The 21,871-nt window shown below is 39.7% G+C and overlaps 3 protein-coding genes across 4 annotated transcripts in view; 1 reads left to right on the plus strand and 2 right to left on the minus strand.

Annotated features, from left to right (window-relative positions):
* Window positions 1-645: 645 nt before the first annotated feature.
* On the minus strand, window positions 646-2,947 carry snu13 (small nuclear ribonucleoprotein 13). Its single transcript, XM_005813536.3, has 3 exons — window positions 2,738-2,947; window positions 2,450-2,570; window positions 646-1,441 (listed from the first exon to the last, which is right to left on the minus strand). Exons 1-3 carry the CDS (start codon window positions 2,738-2,740, stop codon window positions 1,179-1,181), a joined length of 387 nt encoding a protein of 128 aa, XP_005813593.1. The 5' UTR covers window positions 2,741-2,947; the 3' UTR covers window positions 646-1,178.
* A 962-nt stretch (window positions 2,948-3,909) lies between these two features.
* Window positions 3,910-12,120, plus strand: LOC102217635 (cytochrome b-c1 complex subunit 2, mitochondrial-like). 2 transcript variants are annotated; one of them, XM_005813538.3, is made up of 14 exons: window positions 3,910-3,995; window positions 5,866-5,934; window positions 6,265-6,414; window positions 7,066-7,130; window positions 7,219-7,275; window positions 7,362-7,486; window positions 7,619-7,716; window positions 7,790-7,847; window positions 8,933-9,028; window positions 9,117-9,316; window positions 9,865-9,945; window positions 10,339-10,415; window positions 11,138-11,291; window positions 11,789-12,120. In XM_005813538.3, exons 1-14 carry the CDS (start codon window positions 3,963-3,965, stop codon window positions 11,870-11,872), a joined length of 1,347 nt encoding a protein of 448 aa, XP_005813595.1. In that variant the 5' UTR covers window positions 3,910-3,962; the 3' UTR covers window positions 11,873-12,120. The 2 variants fall into 2 exon arrangements, with proteins under 2 accessions (XP_005813595.1, XP_005813594.1); XM_005813537.3 differs by lacking the exon at window positions 5,866-5,934 and adding an exon at window positions 5,970-6,071.
* Window positions 12,121-13,909: 1,789 nt separating this feature from the next.
* Window positions 13,910-21,871, minus strand: part of LOC102219273 (transmembrane protein 235-like) — a 9,817-nt gene continuing 1,855 nt past the window's right edge. The window contains exon 4 of the mRNA XM_023341416.1: window positions 13,910-15,671. Within this exon, the coding sequence (XP_023197184.1) occupies window positions 15,442-15,671 (230 nt within the window). The 3' untranslated portion in view covers window positions 13,910-15,441. The remainder of the gene's footprint in view (window positions 15,672-21,871) is intronic.

Raw genomic sequence — 21,871 nt, forward strand, 5'->3', positions numbered from 1 at the left:
GTGTGGAATTTGAGAATATTTTTTACTAAATTATAATGGATACATTCAAATAGCCTCATCAACTGATTATAAAACTGATCACTAATTTCAAAAACATACACCCAATATCTCAAAAGTTTATTGAACTTTCCCAAAATGATTTGAAGCTTTTTTGAGTTATCTACATTACTGCTTTAAGGCAAACTTTCACCTTGTTTTTACTTGAATTAATTTTGTTGCATTCATTGTCATAATTGTTTGCTTAGGAATCAATAATGCATATTACATATTATTCGGTTTACAAAAACAAAGATTCAAACCGACCTGAACACTGATGGTCACATAGTGTCTGTAAAACAAGGTGGTGCCTCTGTCAGGATTAGACATGCTTTCAAAAAAAAACAATCAAATTAAGAAGTCGAGAAGGTGGTAAAAACGTTAAAGGGCAAAGGCTCAGTGTCGGATCACATTATCAATCTATGTGAAATTTTTATAAAATTCAAAATGAAAGGCTAGTTTTTTGTGTTTGTGCTCTGGTGGCCAAGCGATGACATTTCACTGTTATGTCTCTGTGAAATGACAACAAAATAATCCTAGGTCTAGTTAACCCCCAAGAAAAAAAATCTAAGCAGGGAAGTTCTTTCAATACATTTCCAAATATACTCCAACTTCAATATTTAATGTGAAAGATGATTTGATTTTCACATTACATATTAATTTCAACTTATATCATTAAGAAATGTAAAAAAAAAAAAAACATTCTGAAAAGCCTCGTTTCGATTACCCGTGTACGACATAATGAGGGCCGTTGTAACTAAAATTTTGAGATTCGTCTCAAAAAACAAAGAGTTTTACATATTCCAACTTTGAAATTTCCAAGTTTTTTGTAGAAAATTTCTGAGATTAATATAAACATTTTGGGAGTTTTTCAGCAAAAATATTTCCATCTACAATGGCCTTAATACTCTGCCGTACCCACCTGCATGGAAAAGTAATTTTGATTTATAAATGCAACATTTTAATTAAAAAAAAATTGAAACAAGTTGTAAAAAATAAAATAAAATTTATTAAGATACAGTTGATGGTCCTACAAAATTAAAAACGTGCAATACTCTTTAAAAAAAAAAGCCAAATGTTTTAAATAATCCAACATAAGGACAGAGTGGATGGACCCATCAACCAGCAGTGCTGCTGTCAGATCACACCAGCAGTCTCTCGATGGCCATCTGAACGGACTGAATCTGAGGCTTGAGCTGGGAGCCCTCCTTTATGGTGACCGAGGTAGCAATGACGGGCCGGGACACGCCGCAGGCCCGGCCCAGCGCCTGCTTGGAGCGCACAAACACGTACGGCACATTCTTGTCCTCGCACAGCAGCGGCAGGTGGAGGATGATCTCCAGCGGCTCGGCGTCGGCTGCCATGACGATGAACTCGGCGATGCCTCTGTTCAAGGTTTTAGTGGCTGTGGAAGAAGAAATAAAATAATTTTTTTTAAAAGTTCATAATCACATGAATGTACAGAATCCTACAGGAATAAACAGCGAGACACCCAAAAACAACATGCATGTTAGAGGAATGGTCTCCCTCTCAGCTCCTTCAGACTAGATGGCTGCAATTAGCAAACTCCTGGTGGAACGGTCATCTCATTATGTGACCTACTTCTTAGTTTAACACTGGTAAAAAAAAAGTTAAAGGGTTAATAGGAGCCATGTTGTGATGACTTCCTGAAGGCGGAGTTTCAGAAAGAGCAGGAGTTTTTAAAGAGACAGAGGCCCAATTTCAAGGTGTTAAATCAGGAAGTAAAATCTATTTTGTGGTATGTATTGCATTTCTTTAACAACTGAAGGTAAAGTTACTTTATTATGCTATAAAACTGCATGGAATGTGTGCCTGAAAAACACAATACTGCCCCTTTTAGCAAACTACCTATATTCTGAAAATCAATGGCTTTGATAAGCGAATAAAATCTTTCCTGACCTGAAAACAAAACAAAAAAACATTGTACAGGTAAAAAGTCTTAATGAGTGGGGATTAATGTTACATTTTGACTCCACACAACATGCTTTGTGGAACACTTCAACATTTTTGAAGCAGACTTGTGCTACAATGTTCTCATGTACCGTTTTTAAATGGGGACCATTTCCATTTCTACAGAGTCTAAGGACTATTGAGAGTCAAATTAATCACGTGTGTTTCAACTAAATGAGCAAAACATCCACTTAAGAACATTTACTAACATTTTAGAAAATACATTTTGAAATAAATACCTGATTTGGGGTAATTGTTCATATATAGTAATGTTAGATCTTGTTTCACTCAGTGCATGTTGGCATCATTTCGATGTTTAATGGAAAGATGTTTTGACAACTTTGTTTTACTAACATATCTATTGGCACCGTCGTCGTTTGAAGCTTTATTGATCTGACAGTAGGTTCCACAGGAGACGGATCTGGTTGTGCATTTCTCTCACCCTCATTGGCTCCCTTCCTCAGCTGTTTGTAGTTGGACGCTTGCTGCACCAGGTCCAGGATGGTTTTGGTCAGAGTAGCGTCGGCCAGCGGGTAGGCCTTCGGGTTCACTTGTGGTTCAGTCTTAATAAAACACAAACAATAAGTCCAGATAAGACACAAGAGACACGTGTCGAGATGAAATTAAAAAAAAAAACCTCAGCTTCAACTTAAAATGCGCTCGTTGCCATCACACATGCTTGCTAACAGTTAGCCGGTGAGCTAGCTTGTTAGCCGAACACAGAACTCACCATTGCAATATATTTCCTAGTTCTCCGGCCCTCTCGGCGAAATGCTTCACGGAGGACTCCTTGTTTCTCTCCTAGCTTTGAGAAAGCAGCAAAACCGCAGGATATGTTTCTTTTACCTAATATTTAACAGCGAACCTAACTCTGTAAGCTCTGCTGCATGCAGTCAGTCAGAACGTTCACCACACGTGCGAAAAGTACTACGCATGCGCTCTGACTCGTTAGCTAAACGCTAGCGTTCGTTCTGTCGTCATTAAAGGGCGGAGCTTCTCCTTCTTCTTTTCTATTTCAGGTGCATACCGCGAGTGTGTAGCAATTCTACTTCACATCAATTAAATTCTATTTTTTTAAATTTTGTATTAAATAATACGTTCCTTAATCTACTTTATCCACTATGTTTCCTTCAGTTCCTAATATTAATTTAATGACTTCATTCCTGTCCTGTATTTTATACTTTTTCTCAATATCTCCCTTTCAGTCTCATATGTTTTACAACTCCTAAATATATGTTTTACATTTTCTCTCTCTCCACATCCTTCACATGTATCATTATTTTTCATCCCAACTAGATGTAAAATGTCAGACATGAAATGTCATTTAAATAGGTATATAACCTTATCTTAAACGTACCTGTGAGACTAAGAACTGTGGAAAATAACATAGACAATATAAATATTACACATTATTAAGTAGTATAAGTTAATTTCACTGAAGGGTAACAGACGTAGGGTGTAAAATATCATAAATAATATGTTTTTACCTATCATTTTGGGGTGAAAACATTATTTACAGTAATTTCTGTAGAAGTTTTTTTTGCGTTTTGTAGATTTTAAATCAGATGTTTATTTTTTTAACATTTCATAGATAGCTTAGCATAAAAACAAACAAATAATATTAGCGCAAATAAACTCACGGCGTCTAAAAACACATTGAAATATCTTGTTTTGGGATTAAATTATAATTAATATTGTTCATTCAGTACTTAATACAGGCAAATCTAACGGGAAATCAGCATCTTAAGCGACATGTGATTCAAACAGAGAAAAGTCAAAACGACCACAGAAAAACATTTAGTTTGGACACAACGCACAACTCTAATGTCAACACTAGAGGGCGCGCGCGCCCTCACGCTGCGTCTCTGCTTCGGAACTCGGCAACGAAGAACGCGCGGTTCATTCTGGGTAGGGCACTTTGAAGGCGGCCATATTGGTTATTCGTCCTGAGAGAGATGAAGGGGATCCGAGGAATCAGTCAGCTGTCGGTGAGGGCTCACTTCATGGAGCTTATATGTCTGAATACTCGGGGAACACGTTCACCCACTAGAGCTCTCTTGGTTTATTGTTGAATGAGGTAAAAATAAAAACTGCTGGGGTTCTGTCGAGGGAGGCTGTGAGGAAGAGCAACCGAGGAAGCTGCTAGCTTTAACCTGGGAATATTACATAATAAACACATACATACCGTGTACATTTTAGCTTTCATTAATACGTTTAAGTTCACTTCTCTCTTGTAGAACAGAAAATCATTTATTTGGGAGCATAAAGACAGCTAGCTCGTAGCTGCTAGCGTCTGTATGTTGACTCGTTTCATATGTTGTGTTCGGATTGAGCTGTGAGGAATTTTACTTTTTGCTCAACTTACTACCAGGATGGTTTATATAAATGCCATTTAAAAGGACTTTGGTAACATTTAGTGCAATTCTACCTTCATTGTACTTCAGTTTCCCTTTACTTCAGTCTAAATTTAGTTTACATTTTTAGAACTTTGTGGCTGATTTTCAAACCTTTGGTTTTAGTAAATCTTCTACTGAGTTATTAGCTGACTGCAATATCTTTCTGTAGTCTATATGCATTTATGAGAACAACATTCAATATACACTCCAGACGTTTTGCTGTAAACGGGGATTAGTTATTTGAAATCAAAATAACTAATCCCCGGCTTGTTCCTGTCACAAGCCAAGTTCAAGTGCATTGGTATTTTTAAACTGCTGAGTGTTTTGTTCCTCTATACTAAACTATAGATAAAAACCTGATTTAGGGCCTGCGAAGCATTCTTTTTAAAATTCAGTACATAACTATAACCATTTGCTCAACAGTCCTAGCTGCAGGATCAAGTGAATGTTTTTCATTGTGGGAATGTGCTTCTCTTGCAGGGCTAGCTGTCTAGCTACACCATCATGCACTTTAGTCTGTCATATACTGTATACAGTTAGAGATGCATTAATCACAGATTTATTTGGGGGGGGGGGGGGGTTGACTCATTTTTTTCTCGTCTTGTTGCTGTGATATGTCGATTAATTGGTTTAACAGCGACCTGTTCAGAAAACGTTAACACATCACACAGCAGAAAGCAGAATGTCATGCTTTACATAAATTAGAAGGAAATACAAACAAAACAACAAACCAAAAGAAAGACAAAAAGGTAAAAGTGTAAAACTACATATTGATTCCCAATGTTTAACAATAAGTAGTTTGTAATTTCTAATCTAGAAGGGGTTTCTCTGGATTCTTGATCTGATAAAACTAGATGTTGGTTCTCCATGTTTGATTCTATAAAGGTAGATGGAACTTTCTAAGTTTGTTCTAGATTTGTAATCTAACAGGAGTTTCTCTAGGTTGATATTAAAAAGTTTAATGCTGAATGTTGATCTAAGGCTGCCTTCAGCCTTAGATCAACCTGCGTCGCATTCGAAAAGAATCCGACCTGTGTTGTTCAGACTGTCATGAAAAGATCAGATCCAGGTCGCATAACGTGAAAAATTAAATAAAAATCAGAATTGGGTCACTTCAGGCTGCAGTGTGAACGCAGCCCAAGGTTCTGAGTAGTAGGGAACAGCTTCCTTGTAGAAAGCTTCTTCAACGTTTGTGTGATCACCCCTCAGTGAAAATATGGCAATTTGTGACTTCCACACTGAAGAGTGTTTTTCTTAGACATGGCGTGTTTGGTAATCAGATAAAGATCAGCTTTTTTTTAAAGTCTCCAACTGTCTGGCCAACAAAAAAAAACTTGTATGGTCACCAGCTGGGTTAGGGTCTTCTCTACAGTAGGAGTTCTCTGTGGTTCAATCTTCCGCCACAGAGACAGAAACACATTAGCAGTAATGTCCCGCCTTCCTATGTTCTCTGTTTTTCCAGACAAGGCTTTACGCAGCCCAGGCTGCCTGTAAGGTGGAGGCGACTGGGTTTCAGCCTCAGGATGTGCAGGTCAGTAGGTGTTGACGTGTTTCTCTCCTCCACAGAGACGCTTCTATGCCGCGGCCAGAAAGGGCCAGTCCCTTACCGAGCCTCTGGTTGGTCTGAAGCTCTCTCCGGGGGCTGCCCACTCCTTCCAGGAGGTTCATGTATGTTGGGGCGTCTCGATACATTCTGTGCTCGGGCAGAACACAGCAGGACACTTCCTGCTGTGTTCTGCTTGCGTTTGAATCTGCGGATTTGTCCACCTAAGCACGCAGACCATTCTAGGAGCTGGAGCTTACAGGCAGACATGTTGTGTGTCACAGTGCAAACAGCAACCCTGTCTCTCGCCCTGCTCAGGTAAGCAAGCTGCCCAGCGGACTGGTGATCACGTCTCTGGAGAACTACTCCCCAGCCTCCAAAATTGGGGTCTTCATCAAGGCCGGCTGTCGCTATGAAACCCCTGACAACCAAGGTGTCACCCACCTGCTCAGGCTGGCCTCCAACCTGGTATGAAGCTACATTTATTACTAATGTTTTATTAAATTTTTTTTATTTATGCTTTTTCAATTTGTCATAAATCTTAAGACCTAGACTTTTAATTTTAAACCTTATTGGGATAATTATCGAAACTCTTCAATACTGAACATGGCTAAACTGTTTTTTTGTCCGTATTGTGTAGCTCTAATAGTGTAAATATTAAAGTAGAGCTAAAAAAAATAGAATTTCATGAAGTTGTTCAATGATTTATTACACATAGAGTGAAATAATATGTCAATGCCTTTTTCTTTTGTATTTTTGAAGACTATATAAAGAAAACACACATATCTGTGTCTCAGAAAATGTCAGTATTGTCAAAGAAGGTTGTGTGGAAGGAAAAAGGTGCCAACATGGCTGTATAAATATATCACTTTGGCAGCTGCACATGCATGTATATGTGTGCATACGCCACTTTTATTTGTGTATTTAGTTGTATTTTATCACTTCTTTGTGGTCCTTCAAAATACTGTAATTATTTATAACGGTGAATTTTCATTTTTCTGAAGTGCTTCTTTGTTTTTAAAGACTTTTAAAGAACTTTGTTGGCCAACAAAAAAAGTGGTGCTGCATTAACAGAACTTTTACTGGCATTAACATAATATTATGCTTATTTTCTTCTAGACAACCAAAGGAGCATCAGCGTTCAAAATCTGCCGCGGCATTGAGGCGGTGGGAGGCAGCCTGAGGTCAGTGCCTCCCTCCCCTGACAGGAAGACAACATGACCAGAGTCACTCAGCACTCAGCGCTCTTATCTTTGGATGTTTCTCTTGCAGCGTGAGTTCGTCCAGAGAGAATATGATGTACGTAGTGGACTGCTTGAGAGACGACATGTAAGTGTTTCCATCTGGCACGTCCTTCAGAGGCCGGCCATGAAAGCTGCTCACGTTTCCCTGCCTCCACCTTGATTGTTCCGCAGCGACACAGTGATGGAGTTTTTGATCAACGTGACGACGGCTCCCGAGTTCCGTCCCTGGGAGGTGTCTGAGCTCACGCCCCGGGTCAAGGTGGACATAGCACAGGCTGCACAGAACCCCCAGATAGGTGGGCACTGTGGTGTCATTACACTAGAGAGATAATGTCACTGTGTAGAGGAGATGTGGAAATCTGTAAGAGTTCTCAAGTTTCTCCAGACATTAAATCCAGTTTGTGTGTTTCTGCTGTTTCCTTGTCCAGGTGTGGTCGAAGCTCTCCATGCAGCAGCTTATAAGAACGCTCTGTGTAACTCCCTGTACTGTCCAGACCATATGGTTGACCACATCCATTCTGAACATGTGAGTCAGTTCACCCTCTCTCACTGTCCGTTCTGAAACCTTTTCCTCATTCACTTGTTTTCTGTTTCCTCAGCTTCACCAGTTTGTCCAAAACAATTTCACAAGTGCAAGAATGGCTCTTGTAGGACTTGGTAAGATCGTCGTCATTTAACCCAGCGGTGTTGTAAAAGCCTGTTGGCTGCGTTTGTGGACACCTCTGGCAAAAATCATAAAACATAAAACAGGAACATAATCTCACACTGAGAAATGTAGAAAAATTCAAATTCTTTAGGGGGATGAATCCCTCATTAAGAAATATCATCTATCACTTTTGTTTTTTTCTATTCTGTTTATACTGAACTTGATGAGGAGCCATCTTTAGCTTGCCAACACATGGTGAGCAAGACAATAATTTTGAGGAAAAGATTGAGTTTGAGCCACACACATAAAACAGAAAAAACATCTCATTCCCTCTAAGTATGATTACTGTGTTTGATTTAACCCTCAAACACGGTGGAAGGAGTAAAAGAAACAAATTAGCGCACTATTTACTGTTCAGCAACAGTCAATGCTCTGTCTGAAATTGAGTGCCAAGGAAGTATTTATGGGGTTCATTTCCTGCCAGAATGTTGCAAACAGATAAAATATGTTTCACAAAGTGTCTCCTCTCACACACAACACACCTTTTGCTCACGAACACACTGCAACAAGTTTCTGCAAAAAGTCATGACACTTATGACAGCAGGGGGCGCCATCAAGACAACTGAAAGCTGTGGTTAGATGGAATAGAGGCTACAAAGTATGTAGTCATATAGCAGGTTTCAGTTGTCTTGACGGCGCCCTCTGCTGTTGAAAGTTGCTGCACATTGTTATGTAAAATATTTTGTATTTGTAACATTTTGGCAGGAAATGAACTCCTTTAGTGTCACCTGGTTGAAGGTGCTGTGAAGCTGTGATCCCTTTCAAACACCAGGATGTTAGACATCAATATTCGGCAGAATCTACTAGGAAAGTGAAGCTGGGTGGAAAGTGAACCAAGCTCACCAGACATGAAATCAATATTAATGATTTCGAGTTCCTGATGGGGCTACAGATTTATTTCTTTTCAGGATTTTTTTTCATGCGTCTTTACAGAGGTGCCAGCCTGTAAATGGCGTCTTCACAGCAGCTGTAGGTTTATGGTTTTTCTCCCGTCCAGAGCTGTGACTGTGCTGTCGTCTGGTCTCTGGTCCTCCAGGTGTGGAGCACTCTGTGCTGAAGCAGGTCGGGGAGCAGTTCCTCAACATCCGCGGCGGAGCCGGAGCCACCGGGGCCAAGGCGCAGTACCGCAGTGGTGAGCTCAGCACCACAACAGCATGATAATCCATTTGGACCCCATGGGGGCTGTAGTTTCTGTACAGACCTGTACCTGTGGTCCACAGGAGAGGTCCGTCTGTCCAGCCTGAGCGATCTGGTCCACTCTGCTGTGGTGAGCCAGTCGGCTGCAGCCGGCACTGGGGAAGCCCTGGCGTTCAGCGTGCTGCAGCACGTCCTGGGAGCCGGTCCGCACATCAAGAGGGGCTCCGGCGGCTCCGGCAAGCTGTTCCAGGGGGTCGCCAAGGCAACCGCTGACCCCTTTGATGTGGGTGGCAGTCACTTTGTCATGCAGTCTTTAAAGAGCTGGGGGATAAGACTTAAAAATAAAACCAAAATGTTGTTTTTCTTCTTCATTTTTTTTAAAATAAAGTACTTGCAAATGACCGAAAACCTTTTCAAAAACCTGCTTTTATTTCAGTCATCTCCTTCGAGAGTTGACCTGAATTCAGCCATCTGTAAAACAAGATGGCAGCGCTGGCCGGGTCGGAGCTCAAGGCTGTTTTCCAAATATGAATTCCTCATAAACAGCAAATCTGATCAATCGATTTATCACCCTGACCTTACATCTACGATAGTTTCAATGTGTGTGTTTATCTGCTTTTTTTTTCTGTCATTTTTAACTTTTCCACACACAAATCCAAAAGACAAAACTAGTCCAGAAATAGATGTATAATATTTAAATTTCATGTCAATGGTCAGAACACAAAATGTAGACTGAAAAGATTCTGATATCCTCCCTTTGTTAAACAACATGGATCAACTTGACTGAAGCTCTTTATGTTATTAAAGCAGATTTTTCTCTTTTTTTCCCAGGTGAGCGCTTTCAATGCCAGCTACTCTGACTCCGGTCTGTTTGGAGTCTACACCATCTCCCAGGCTGCAGCGGCTGGTGATGTATGTTTATCCAACAGAACAACATCTCTGAGTGTTAGCGCCAGACTAACGAGACAGAATTTAACTACAAGAATAAGGACACAAAAGTTGTAAAATTATTAGGAAAAAAGACATTTTCAAAGAAAAGAAACACTTTGATAAAGTTAAGATTGGTAAAGCTGCAGTTCTTTCATCAAGATTCCTTTATTTGTCAAACCAATACCAAAGTCAAGCTTCATTAAATGCTTAACATTTCTCATTTAACGCAGTGGTAAGTCTGCGTTTTCGTGTTGGAATTCATCTAAAATGTGTTCGCCTAATGTTCTAACTTTATTCTTTGAATTAATATAGTTTTTTTCCCCCCCATTTTGCTGGCACTGATGCTCCGCGCGCTGTCCTCTGTTGTCCTGCCAGGTGATCAGGGCCGCCCTGGCCCAGGTTAGGGCTGTTGCTGAGGGTGGAGTCACAGCTGCTGACCTGACTCGGGCCAAGTAAGAAACACACATGGACCGCCGATTGAGAAAGGAGCTCAGGTCGTGTTTCGCCAGCGGTTGAGAGAGTACAAAAATAACATACTCAAGGACAAGTACAGTTACTTTGATCCACTTAAATACAAGGAAATTATAAGTGTAATATGTTGAAAAGTACCACATTAAAATTTTACTTTAAGTGAAAGTCTTTTTTTTTATGAGCAGAAGAAAGTTTCAGCCACATTTTACATTAATCCAAACTCGGCACCTGATCCTGTTTTCAACTTTAACTAATACAAATTCTAATCAGGAGGAAAAGATAAAACTGATATTATTTACATTTGTTGTTAAAATGGTCACAGTCTTAAACATAAACCAAACTCAGTTTACACTTTATGACAAAGCTGTTGCCATTCTCATATTGTGGTACATGTACTTTAGGGACCAGTTCAAGTTCTCCGAGGTGAATTTGAACTAAACTTGATGTCGTCCAACTGATGGAACACCTTGTGATTTTATTAGTAACCCAGCAGAAGGATCTATGCTGGTTTTTTTAATTCTGTTTATTTTATTTTTACTCTGTCCCGTCAGACGGTCAGTTCCCAAAACCACCAAAAAAAAAAAGAGAGAAAACATTGTAGAAAACTTGACCCGATCTCTTAAGACAATGGGAGGGTTAAAGTAAAACATGACTATCGTTTTTTTGTCTCTAAACCAGTCAACATTTCGTTTTTCCTCTTCAGGGCTGCGCTGAAAGGTCAGTTCCTGATGTCTCTGGAAGCGTCTGAGGGTCTGCTGGAGGCCATGGGCTCCCAGGCTCTGGCTGATGGATCCTACCACACTCAAGAAGAAATCTCCAAGAACATTGACAACGTCTCCCTGACTGATGTTTCAAATGTAAGATTTTGTGTTTTATTTATTTATTTATTTTTTACCTGTGATGGGTTAAAATGGTTAAACCTTTTGTTTCAGCTGCTGCTTCATCTTCCGGTTTTGGCTTTGAATAATAATAATTGCTTAGAGCAATTTTGAATAATGCTAGTAATTTAGATCAAAATGATCAAAAGTGGTCAGGGCACCACTTTATTATCAAGAAAACAATAGCCAAATAGTTCAGTCTCAGTTAACATTTATAAATATCTATTGATGAGGCTCAGGTTTTAAAATAATAGATGAAGACATAAGTCCAGCGCAGGTCTTATGTGAACAGCAAGAAACTACAGATTTCTGGAATTAGCACACGCTACTTTAAAATATACAAACTAAACTAGAATTAGTAACGGTAAAAACACTAAAAACATACAAATAGAACCAATAAAATGATTGAATGATGTCATATTTCAGGAAAACATTTGGTCACCATAGTTCCTGTTTTTCTCTCCTTCTCCCCTCAGGCTGCCAAGAAGTTTGTGACGGGCAAGAAGACGATGGCGTCCTCCGGCAACCTCAAAAAAACTCCCTTTGTGGACGAAGTTTAAAATGACCTACTGTACCTTTCAATTGACAGCAATGTTCAAGTTATTTCTCCACATTTGAATAAAACCTTTTTTTTTTTATGCTACAAATCTCAGAGCATTGTTATGGTAACACCACTGACTCTTATCTGTGCTGTGACAGGATGTCGTTTGCGCTCTGCTGCATTTCTGTACCGTCTTTCATCTGTTCACACGGCAACTGTACAACTGATGTAAAATAAGGAATAAAATCTATCTGCCTTCTAAATGTATCAGGCGCTCTCTGTCCTGGATGAAAACAACCAAAAAAATGTGGCTGAAATCTTTTGTGCTGATGTTTCGTTACTCGACAGTCCAATAGAAGTGATCCAACATGTTACTCATTTTTAATTTGGGCCATATAAAGTCAATGAATGTCTTCAAAGGGCCAGTTGTAGTTAAATGTATTAATGAAACTCGTTAATAAACCCCTTAAATATGAATAAAAAGCTGTCTTTGCACTCAATGAGTACTTAGAGTTAAACAACACTGAACTGATATCATTTCACATGGATGTAATTTGGCAGAATATATAAAAACTACAGAAAGGTTATAGCCACTTGAAAAATAGAAGAATTCTGGCTTTAGTTTCATGAGGTTAAAAGTAAGAAAAATGAGAGAATTTTTTTTTTTTTGAATTCTGACTTTTTTTCCAGAATTCAGAATTTTTTTCTTAGAAATTTGACCTTTTTTTTTTTTTTTCAAGAAAATCTTTGGCCAAGTATCTAAAGTAAGGCGATCCGCCCCGGTCATTTACAGTAGCAAACTACTGCGGATGTCAACAGTTTAAAAAGCTAGCTTGGCTTTACATGATGCTTCTGAGAACACATCTTGAAATGGAAAACAGAATTGGGCCTGGATTTAAATTGAAGATAAAAATATAAACGAAATCAAATTTAATGCTTCACACATTTTTGCATTATTTTTTGAAGGTACGTGTTGCATGGAAGGTCATATGCTTAAGGAACTTTTAGTCAAACTTAAGTAATGGGTCTTTAGGGAAAAAATAAACAAAAATTTCTTTCCTGGCTTCCGTAGTTCTGCTGATGCCCCAAACTCTATCCGAGCCTCCAACCCTGACCTCATGCCGACGGAGAGCGCAGGCCTTCATTTGCATGTTTTGCTGGCAGGGAGATTATATTATTCATGTTCCCACGTCTCTGAAAAACATATGGTGGTGGTGGTGGGGCGGGGGCTTCGTTTCTGACAAAGATGTTAACAAAGCCGTGAAAATCACGATGGATGCCAGCAGCAGAAATCTAGTTGGGTCAAAGGTCATTTGGTGCCACTCAGCCCACAACAACAGAGTTCAAGCATCCAAAGTCACCTTTGATCTAAATGCTGTTACTAAAACTCTCTTGTTTTCTGGTATATGCACAGCTGCAAGGGGTTTTTATCCCAACGTTAAATGAAATAAGCTTTGATCGCTGTGCGGTCCAAAACTAACGACGGCGTATCAGGGCCGCTGCAGATAGAAACAAAAATAGGAGTAAGTCTCCGCCAAAAAATCTCAGACATTTTGAGAATGTCAGAAATTTTCTAGAAAAACAAGGAAACTTCTGAGTGAAAATTCAAAAATTTGCGAGAAAAGTCTCGGAAATTTTCTAGACAAAAAAAAGGGAAACATTTCTTAATTTCAAAAGACTAATATGTTTTGACTTTTGAAAATCAAGAAAATTTGTCAGTTGCTTTTTATTAAAAAACATTTCTGAGATTCGTCTCAAAATTTATTTAGTGTTTTGGCAGAAATTTACTCCTGCCTCCACATTTTTTTGTACCTACAATGTCATTAATACACCGTCGTTGGAAACAGAACCTTATAGAACTTTGCAAACATAAATGTCAAAGAAACCCAGGGTGACTCTGGAGGATGTACAGAGATCCACAACTCAAGTTGTGAAAACGTCCTGTTAGTCATTTAGACATTTGTCTCTCAAATGATCCATTTTTGAAAATGTAAATTTTCAAACAAGCCATTTTATTCGTAACATAGTTTTATTTTCATAGTTTCTATGGGTGAAGTTCACAAAAAAGTTGAATCATCTTTATTAAGTAAATAACCGCAGTATGTTTACAGCAAAAAAAGTATATGTTTTGATAAAATATAACATTTCGAATTCTGACTTTTTCCCAGAATTCTGAATTTTTACATAAATGTCAGATACCCATGTAGTTTTGTTTTTTGCTACATACAAATGTTGTAAGCATTGATAACATTTTGGTGTTACTTGTAATAACAAAATTAAAGGAAAATATAACAAACAGGAGAGGAAAAAAGTTGATTTGAGTTGCTTTGGTAGAAACAAAATCCTAATTTGTCCTTATATATATAACAATTAAGGTAGCAAATGAACTGTAAGCAGCACTTAACTATCAACATTAACTAAAGAGAAACAAGCAAGTATAAACCAAGATGAAGGGAGCGCACCGTTACCCTCCTCTTCCTCTCTGCTGCTCAGTGTAGCACAGAGCCGCCGTGACATGTGACGAAAACAGAGAGCAACGAGAATTCACTCTGTGCTCATATCCAGCCCTTTCTTAAATATATTTTTAAATTAAAAAGAATAACAAGACCTACTGCATTGTAAACAAGCAAAGTTAAAAACGTCTCTCACTGAGACTCCAGTTAATCGTTCATTCCTGAATTCACTGGCTGGTTCATAGCAGTGGCATTATTAGGCCGTCAGTTTTGATTTCAAACTTAGAGGTACATTTTATGTAATACTAATTCTAGTTTACTTTAGAATTTATGTATATACATATATATGTATGTGTGTGTGTGTGTGTGTGTGTATGTGTGCGCGCGCATTTGTTCGTATTACCTTGTGGGGACCATTTTCCTGACACATACTACGCTGTGAGGACTCACTGCTCCTGGTGGAACTGAAGCCTGGGCCCCACAAAGAGACCAGGCTTTAGGGTCTCGGGCCACAAATTCAGTCTCAGGATTTCCGACTCAAGGGAGCTGAGTACAAGTGGAGGGCACAGTTTTTAGTTTGATCATTTTTTTAAAAACTACTTTGCAATCATGCACTACCAAAAAAATCCATTGATGTTTGTTTTAGCGACCCAGCAGTTCATAGAAAGGTTAAAGCATGAACACTGGTACAAATCACTGTACAGTAAAGTGAAGACCGTGTTGATATGTCTGAAAGCAGCAAAAATGTTGACGCATATGGAAATTTTTAAACCGTTACATGTGACAAAACTATATAGTAATTCTTTTGCACTTTTTACAGAGTGCAAACACTCTGCATGGTTATCCAACTGAAAACTCATAAAATGATGAAAACAGAGGAAAGGCTTGCAGAGGGGACAACTTTACAGATTTAACTTTTTACATATATACCCGAATAAAACACCATGATCAACAACTCCAAAATCAGAAGGGACCTCAGTACACACAATTGTGCCCACAAGGGGGCACAGCTCAATCACTGTCCCTGTGAAATTCTTGCACCACCTGGAAAAAAAAAACAAAACTGAAAGTTGTCCACACCGTTGTCGCTTCAGTTTGTGTTTGGGACGTTCAGGGATCGGCGCGGCAGGCAGCGTCAGGCCTTACTGGGCCCTCTCTGCCGTATCCTGGCCATTTGTGCGGCTATGAGCAACAGAGTTCCGGTGAGCAGCTCCAGGCCGCAGGAGAGCCAGGCCAGGCCCAGAGACCAGCCGAAGGAGGTCTGGATGGAGGCCAGGCCCTCAGGCCCCACCAGGCGCTTCGTCTCTGCCAGCGCTTGGTAGGAGTAGACGATGTAGAGACTCGCACCGCAGAGAGTCAGCAGGCCTGGATGTGGAAGCAAACAGGAAAAAAAGAGGAATATCTTTTTTTTTTTTTTAGGTTTCCAGACACAAATGTTTATTTTGAGAGAGAGCAGATCATCTACGCAACATATAAACATCTAGTACTTCTCATGAGAAAGCCTGCACCAGGCTGATGCTGCAGGGCCTTTTATCACGGCGACCCATTATGATCCATTAATACTGTCAGATAAAGTGCAGCCATACAATTATTAATTCAGTTGTGAAATATTTATGGAAGTTTTAGCAAATAAAAGAAAAATCCTTTTTAGAAATATTATTGATAGAGATAAAATGTGATGTGTGGATTTATTGACTTTTAATTGATCTGAGTCTACATGGAAATACATTTATTTATATATTTAATAGATTATGTAATCATTAAGAGTCTCTAATGCCTCATTCTAAAGCATTACCTTATCCCAATCTATGCTATCAGTTAACTGACTAATATTCCTCTCTTTCTTCTCCAGTTTACATCGTCTGCTGCTATTTACTGTTAACTTTACGTTTTCTCTCACTTTCTTCATTTTTCCCTCCACAGAAGCTACATCTGCTCTGACTGTCTGGTTAGCTTTAGCCTATGAGTAGACCGAACTGATTTGACCTGAATTGAATTCAGTGGGCGTGGCAAGCACTGCTGTAAGCTGATTGGTCAGATACAGACTGCTGATCAGGTCAAATCAATTTAAAGAGACAGAGTCAAATTATTCCATAATGTGCCGCATCACGGGTCCTGGGAAATATTTATGTACTGAAATGAATTTGAACACGCCATCAAGACTGATTTTTACTTTTTACGTAAAAATTATTTTAAATTAGTCTTCAAAAAAGACTAATTTAGAGGTTTTTGCTTATTATTCCATCAACACAATATCCCACATATGTGATTTAACATTTAAAACCGTGGAAGCTCCACATCCTCTAGTCAAGACCTTTTTCAATCAGTTTGTGGACTCTGACATCACCTGGACCTGGCAGTAAGAGCGCTAATCTGAGAGACAAGAATCAAGCTGGCAGAAATCTCATATTGACAGACAGGAAATGCACTGATGTGTGTGATATTAGCCTCCCTTATCTACATAGAAAGAAGGCAAGACCCACCGGTTTTCACTGTGTTGCTATTGGAAACCGTTTTAATTTTGACAGCGTGCTCCCGGTTTCAGTGGATGAGAGTGGAGCTACCCAGGGTGGTGACTAATCAAGATTTTATTACAATTACACCCTGAGGCGCAACAAAGAGGGGGTTGTGATGAGGAACCGAGTCTGATGTCTCATTGTTATGCTCTTGGCGGCAATGAGTTGGAGGGAGAGAGAAAAGGATGAAGACGCTGCTGGGAAGCAAACAGGAAGGACAGAAGTTGACTGTCTTCCTCCGCTTCAGAAACAAAAGTTGCTATCGATGTGGGTTCAGGTCGGTCTGTCAGCAAGACGTCGCTTTGTGTTGTTGGGATGTAAACAGTATTTCCCATCAACTGGTGTCAAACTCATCACATCTCTGCTTATCAGGAGGATTGTTGTCATATAGTTTATGATGTAAGGAAAACTTGCCATTGCTGTTAAAGTTAAATGGTTCACCTTTACCTGCCAAACACCAGAGTTATGGCCTGGATTCCAACCTGATAGGATCTTATAAAAAAACCTGACAAAGTGGAAGGAAAAACGGTTACATTGTTTTCAATTTTCTTCATTAATACAAATCTAAAAAGTGCCGCATTTATTTGTATTCAGTGATATACGTAAATACTTTCTTGTTTCCAGCAGATACTTTCTCATGTGAATCAGACAGAACTGCTTGAAGACCAAATGTTTTCCTGTGCGCACCAGACAGTAACTCTGGCACAGCAGATACTTTCTCCTCCCCACCAAGTTATTCTCTATATTTATAGAGAATGGTTACAAAATAAAGAAGAAAAAAATCCAACTTCCTGTTTGAGTTTGTTGAAATTGCTCGGTTAGCTACCAAGAGCATCCGGTGCGCAAGAAAAGGTAAAAAAATTTGAGGGTAGTTTGTGTTTATTCAGTTTAAAACAATATACTTCACATAGCTCTGTTCAATCAATCATCTGAAAATGGAAGAAGTGTCACTTTTACAAACCTACCAGGACGTGGCCGTCCACCTGAAAGGACAACACGAACCAGGAGGGTCGCTATCGGAAAAGCAGCTTTGGATGAGCTGCAGAGATCCTCGGCTCAGGATGGAGGATGGACTCATGGACTCCACAAATCAGGCCTTCATGAAAGAGCAGGAAATAAATCCGATCCAGTTAGGACGAGCTGTGTTGGTAACCCAGCAACCATGAGGATGAACAAACCAGACCTGAGCTGTCTAGTTTACATCCAACACACTCTTTATCACCAAACACTAACACTCCACACCTTCTAACACACCGTCCTCCATTGTTCTACTTGTAGTCTCAATGAATTTGTAGTCCAAGAACAACAACTTCATGCTCCGTCTTTGTGAAGAACCATGAGATTTGTATCTGTGAAATGTGTCTCATGAACAGAATGTTTGAGCTTATTTACTCTCACTCACAGCCACAATGGAACGGTTCAGATCCAAGCAGATTCCTGTTGGAATAAAGATGTTGAAGCTGTGACAACAGTCCCATTGGTAATAACAGCACAAAACAAAGCTGGTAACTTCACAGCTACACGTATGCTGCAGTCCACACAAACACAAATCTGCTTCCTGGATCGTAAAATGCTCTTCTTGCTTGGTGACTGATGATTGGCACAAAAAAAGAAAAAATGGGGGGAGCATGAAACCACACCAGCTCCACAAAACCAGGAGTTCAGGGCAAATCATTTGAATCCTGTGATGTTTCGATGCCTGCTGAACATTTCCTCCTCTCCTTTCTGACGGAAACCGTCTCAGACTTTATTTGTAATAATAGCAAACCGTTATGATGGCAGCCAACAAGCTGTAATCATGTCTCTCTGGAGAGGTTAGATGAGTCTGCCGGTCTGATGGTTTGATCGTGCATTGGTTGCTGCAAAATGTGCATTTTTTTAATTCATATTGTTGCACATTAAAAAGAACTTCATTACTTTTTATGACTGTCTAATTGCATGACATAGTGCTTCTTGAAGACCAAAAGCCAAGTATATTGCCTTTATCCTGATCAATTCTGGATGAAGCAGTTAGTTAGTTAGTTAGTTAGTTAGTTAGTTAGTTAGTTAGTTAGTTAGTTAGTTAGTTAGTTAGTTAGTTAGTTAGTTAGTTAGTTAGTTAGTTAGTTAGTTAGTTAGTTAGTTAGTTTTAGTAGTAGTTTTAGTCTTTTCATACTTTGGTCAATTTTAGGTTAAGAATTCAAAAAGATCAAAGTATCGTATTATGATTATGCATCGATTGGGTAATGAATACTCGACAGAAAATACAATTTTCAAAAAATATATTCAGTTGTTGTTGAACAACGACTGACTCCGGTGTTTTCTCCTAACTTTTTCTGATGGAGTGCCGTCATTTGCCGACAGATGATCATGGAAACTTCTTGTGTGGGTGAAAAAAGAATCTATTTCACATCAATTTGAAAGGCTAACAAACAGATCCATCAAAACTAAAGGGAAGGATATTACATCTATAATTTCACTGTTCCTTAGTTAGTTTTATAAGCACATGATATAGTTTCCCCCCAGCAACAATACTAATGTAAAACAGTTAAAAACTCAGGAAGAGTTCAGAAATCAATATTTACTGGAATAATAAAATGGTTCAGTGCAGTGGTCTCTTCATTTTTGCCAGAGCTGTATGTATCTATTTTGCAGGTTTATGTTTGGTGTGAGGCGGTTAAAGGAGGGGCTTAACCAGGGCGCCATTCAGGAAGGAGCTTCCACCAACCAGGGTGCCAATAATTGTGGACGGAGCCGTACGTATGTAAAGCCATGCAGCTGTTGTTGAATTCTGACCTTGTTTTCTCTGATGTTTAAACACAGAGAATGAGTTTTTTTTAAAGGTTATTAGTAAATGCTTGCTTAAAAATAAGGAGCAACCAATTGAAAAGAAAATCGTCTTTCTAAATGTTGGAAGGTCAAGAAGTTCACAAAAAGGTTCTAATCGGATTCAAACCGTCACCCCATCCTGCTCCTCACCATGTGCTGATTATTAAGGGAAGACAACAAAGGGTCTTTGTAGGTAAGTGTCTGTCTGTCTGTCACAAGGTCGTCTTTATGGAGGTCATGAGGTCTTGGCAGGAGAGATCAAGCTAGACGAGGTGTGCCACAAGCTGAGAAGATTGCTTTATGAGTCCAATAGTAATCCGATTACCAGAAATGCCCACATTAACATAACAGCGTTAAGATGATTATGGGTAAGCTAACTTTACCAACAACCAAAACGTAGGAATGGGTTAGCTATTCCAAAGCAGTGGCTGGTAGAGGCAGGTTGTCTTGTTTCTACAGCAACACCGCCCTGCTGGAAGATTCACATCAGTTCATAAGAACAGACTGAAGTTAGTTTTGCTCGTCATCCTGATTGTGTTTGTTCTGACTGAGGTCGTCATGGTGATCACATAACCCAGGAACTGCAGTGTGTGGAGTATTCTCTTCATCTTGTGAGATGCTGCCTGTGCAAATCAACTCTTTCATAATGCAACAACTTCTGTGGTGCCAAACATTTGACACACATCCATTCCTTCAGCTAGCAGTGAAGAGGTTTCTGTTCCACTGGCTGGGAAAAAAGCTCAAAAGATGATCAATCCGCTTTGCCCGCATCACACGATGTTTCACTATAATCAATCCACAGATTTAGTTTTAAAAACTTGTCTAACTTGCTCAAAAATGTTTTCTAACCTTTTCTTCTGCTGAGTACACCTAATTTAATTTCTTTGAATTAAATAAATCTACACAGCCCAACACGTTTGGAAGTTTGCTCTGAAGCCCTGAGCTGCACGGTCTAACATCAGAATGCAAATAAAAGCCACACGTCACTGTTAAAATGTTTACTGAATTCATTCGTTGTTAAATACGTTGTGTGAATGCGTTGCAGTGCCTCTCCCCACATTACAGGCACAACTCCACAGATACACCGTGACAAGATCCAGGAGAAGAGTTTGCATCATTTGCTCACAGCGGGAAACTGTCAGGAAACGTAGCCGCCGGTTCAGATAAGAGAACGAAACCTGGGTCAAAAGGCAAGCCAAAGAAGTGGAAGCCTTTACTGAGCAAAGACAAAATCAAGTTTACGAGGGAGGATGGCAATGACAACAAGCTATCCGTTTGCGTCGTCCGGCATACATTCAGACAGAAAACCCCCAATTTTCTATCAACTCTCTGAATCTCACCACCCACAGGAACAAAAAACATTCAGTCACTAAAACCTTGCGGCACCGAGTCGAACAGATCCTCACAAGGATGGAAGTGAAGGACAAGAAACACACTTCAAACATCGAGAAAACACACAACTGACTCTAACGAAGAAGAAAAGGAGAAAGAAAGATCATCATATGATGGAGATTCTAAGAAACTAAGAAAGATATTTTCCAAGCATGACATAAAACCCAACAGCTCTCTCAGAATGATTCATTTCAAGGATAAGACACACAAACACATATTCATTGGTGTGACATGCCACTGCAGTGAGGAATGTTCAGACCTCTAGATTGGAGAAACAACAGCAGCCACACAAACGGACGAAGGACATTCATTTGAAGATATCAACGTGCAAATTTAGGGCAGGGAAGACAGATGGATCGATGGAGGAAAACCAACCAGAACTAAGCCGAGGTGTTGGGGTCAGGTCTCACCTTTCGATCACGTACTCTCGTCTCCACAGGAGGCTTTATATACAGCACTTCACACACCGGGGTGTGTGATGAGAACAGCTCATATCATTAGAGACACGTTTGGATCATCAAACACTGAGCAGAACAGAGGCGTAGAGCCACGTGTTCTACCGGCCCCACTGCAGTGACCTTAACGACCTCTCAGCCTGTTACATCCATCCATGCTCCCAACTGAAGAAACCTCTGGGAGCAGCTGGACTTTGTTCCGTTGACTCGACCGCACAGTGATGTGAAGCAGAGCTGCTCTCATGCTTATTGTGATGTTTTATTGCTGCTTTCATGTAACTTGGTTCCTCCCATAAAGGCAACAAGGAGAAATGTGAGGCGATAATCTCTCATCATACAAGGTGGAAACTTTACAACCCTACAGCCTTAGTTTGGAGTTATTTAGACTGTAGTG

This window comes from Xiphophorus maculatus, chromosome 10, assembly GCF_002775205.1.
Source record: "Xiphophorus maculatus strain JP 163 A chromosome 10, X_maculatus-5.0-male, whole genome shotgun sequence".
NCBI classification, from domain to species: Eukaryota; Metazoa; Chordata; class Actinopteri; order Cyprinodontiformes; family Poeciliidae; genus Xiphophorus; species Xiphophorus maculatus.

Excerpts from the sequence above, each read along its gene's own strand:
- snu13 (XM_005813536.3), bottom strand. Across the intron at positions 1,442-2,449 it reads GAGGAAGGGAGCCAATGAGG|CCACTAAAACCTTGAACAGA; the intron begins GTGAGAGAAATG and ends CTTCTTCCACAG.
- LOC102217635 (XM_005813537.3), top strand. The coding sequence starts at position 3,963 with ATGAAGGGGATCCGAGGAATCAGTCAGCTGTCG. Across the intron at positions 7,717-7,789 it reads ACCACATCCATTCTGAACAT|CTTCACCAGTTTGTCCAAAA; the intron begins GTGAGTCAGTTC and ends CTGTTTCCTCAG. Across the intron at positions 10,416-11,137 it reads GCTGACCTGACTCGGGCCAA|GGCTGCGCTGAAAGGTCAGT; the intron begins GTAAGAAACACA and ends TTTCCTCTTCAG.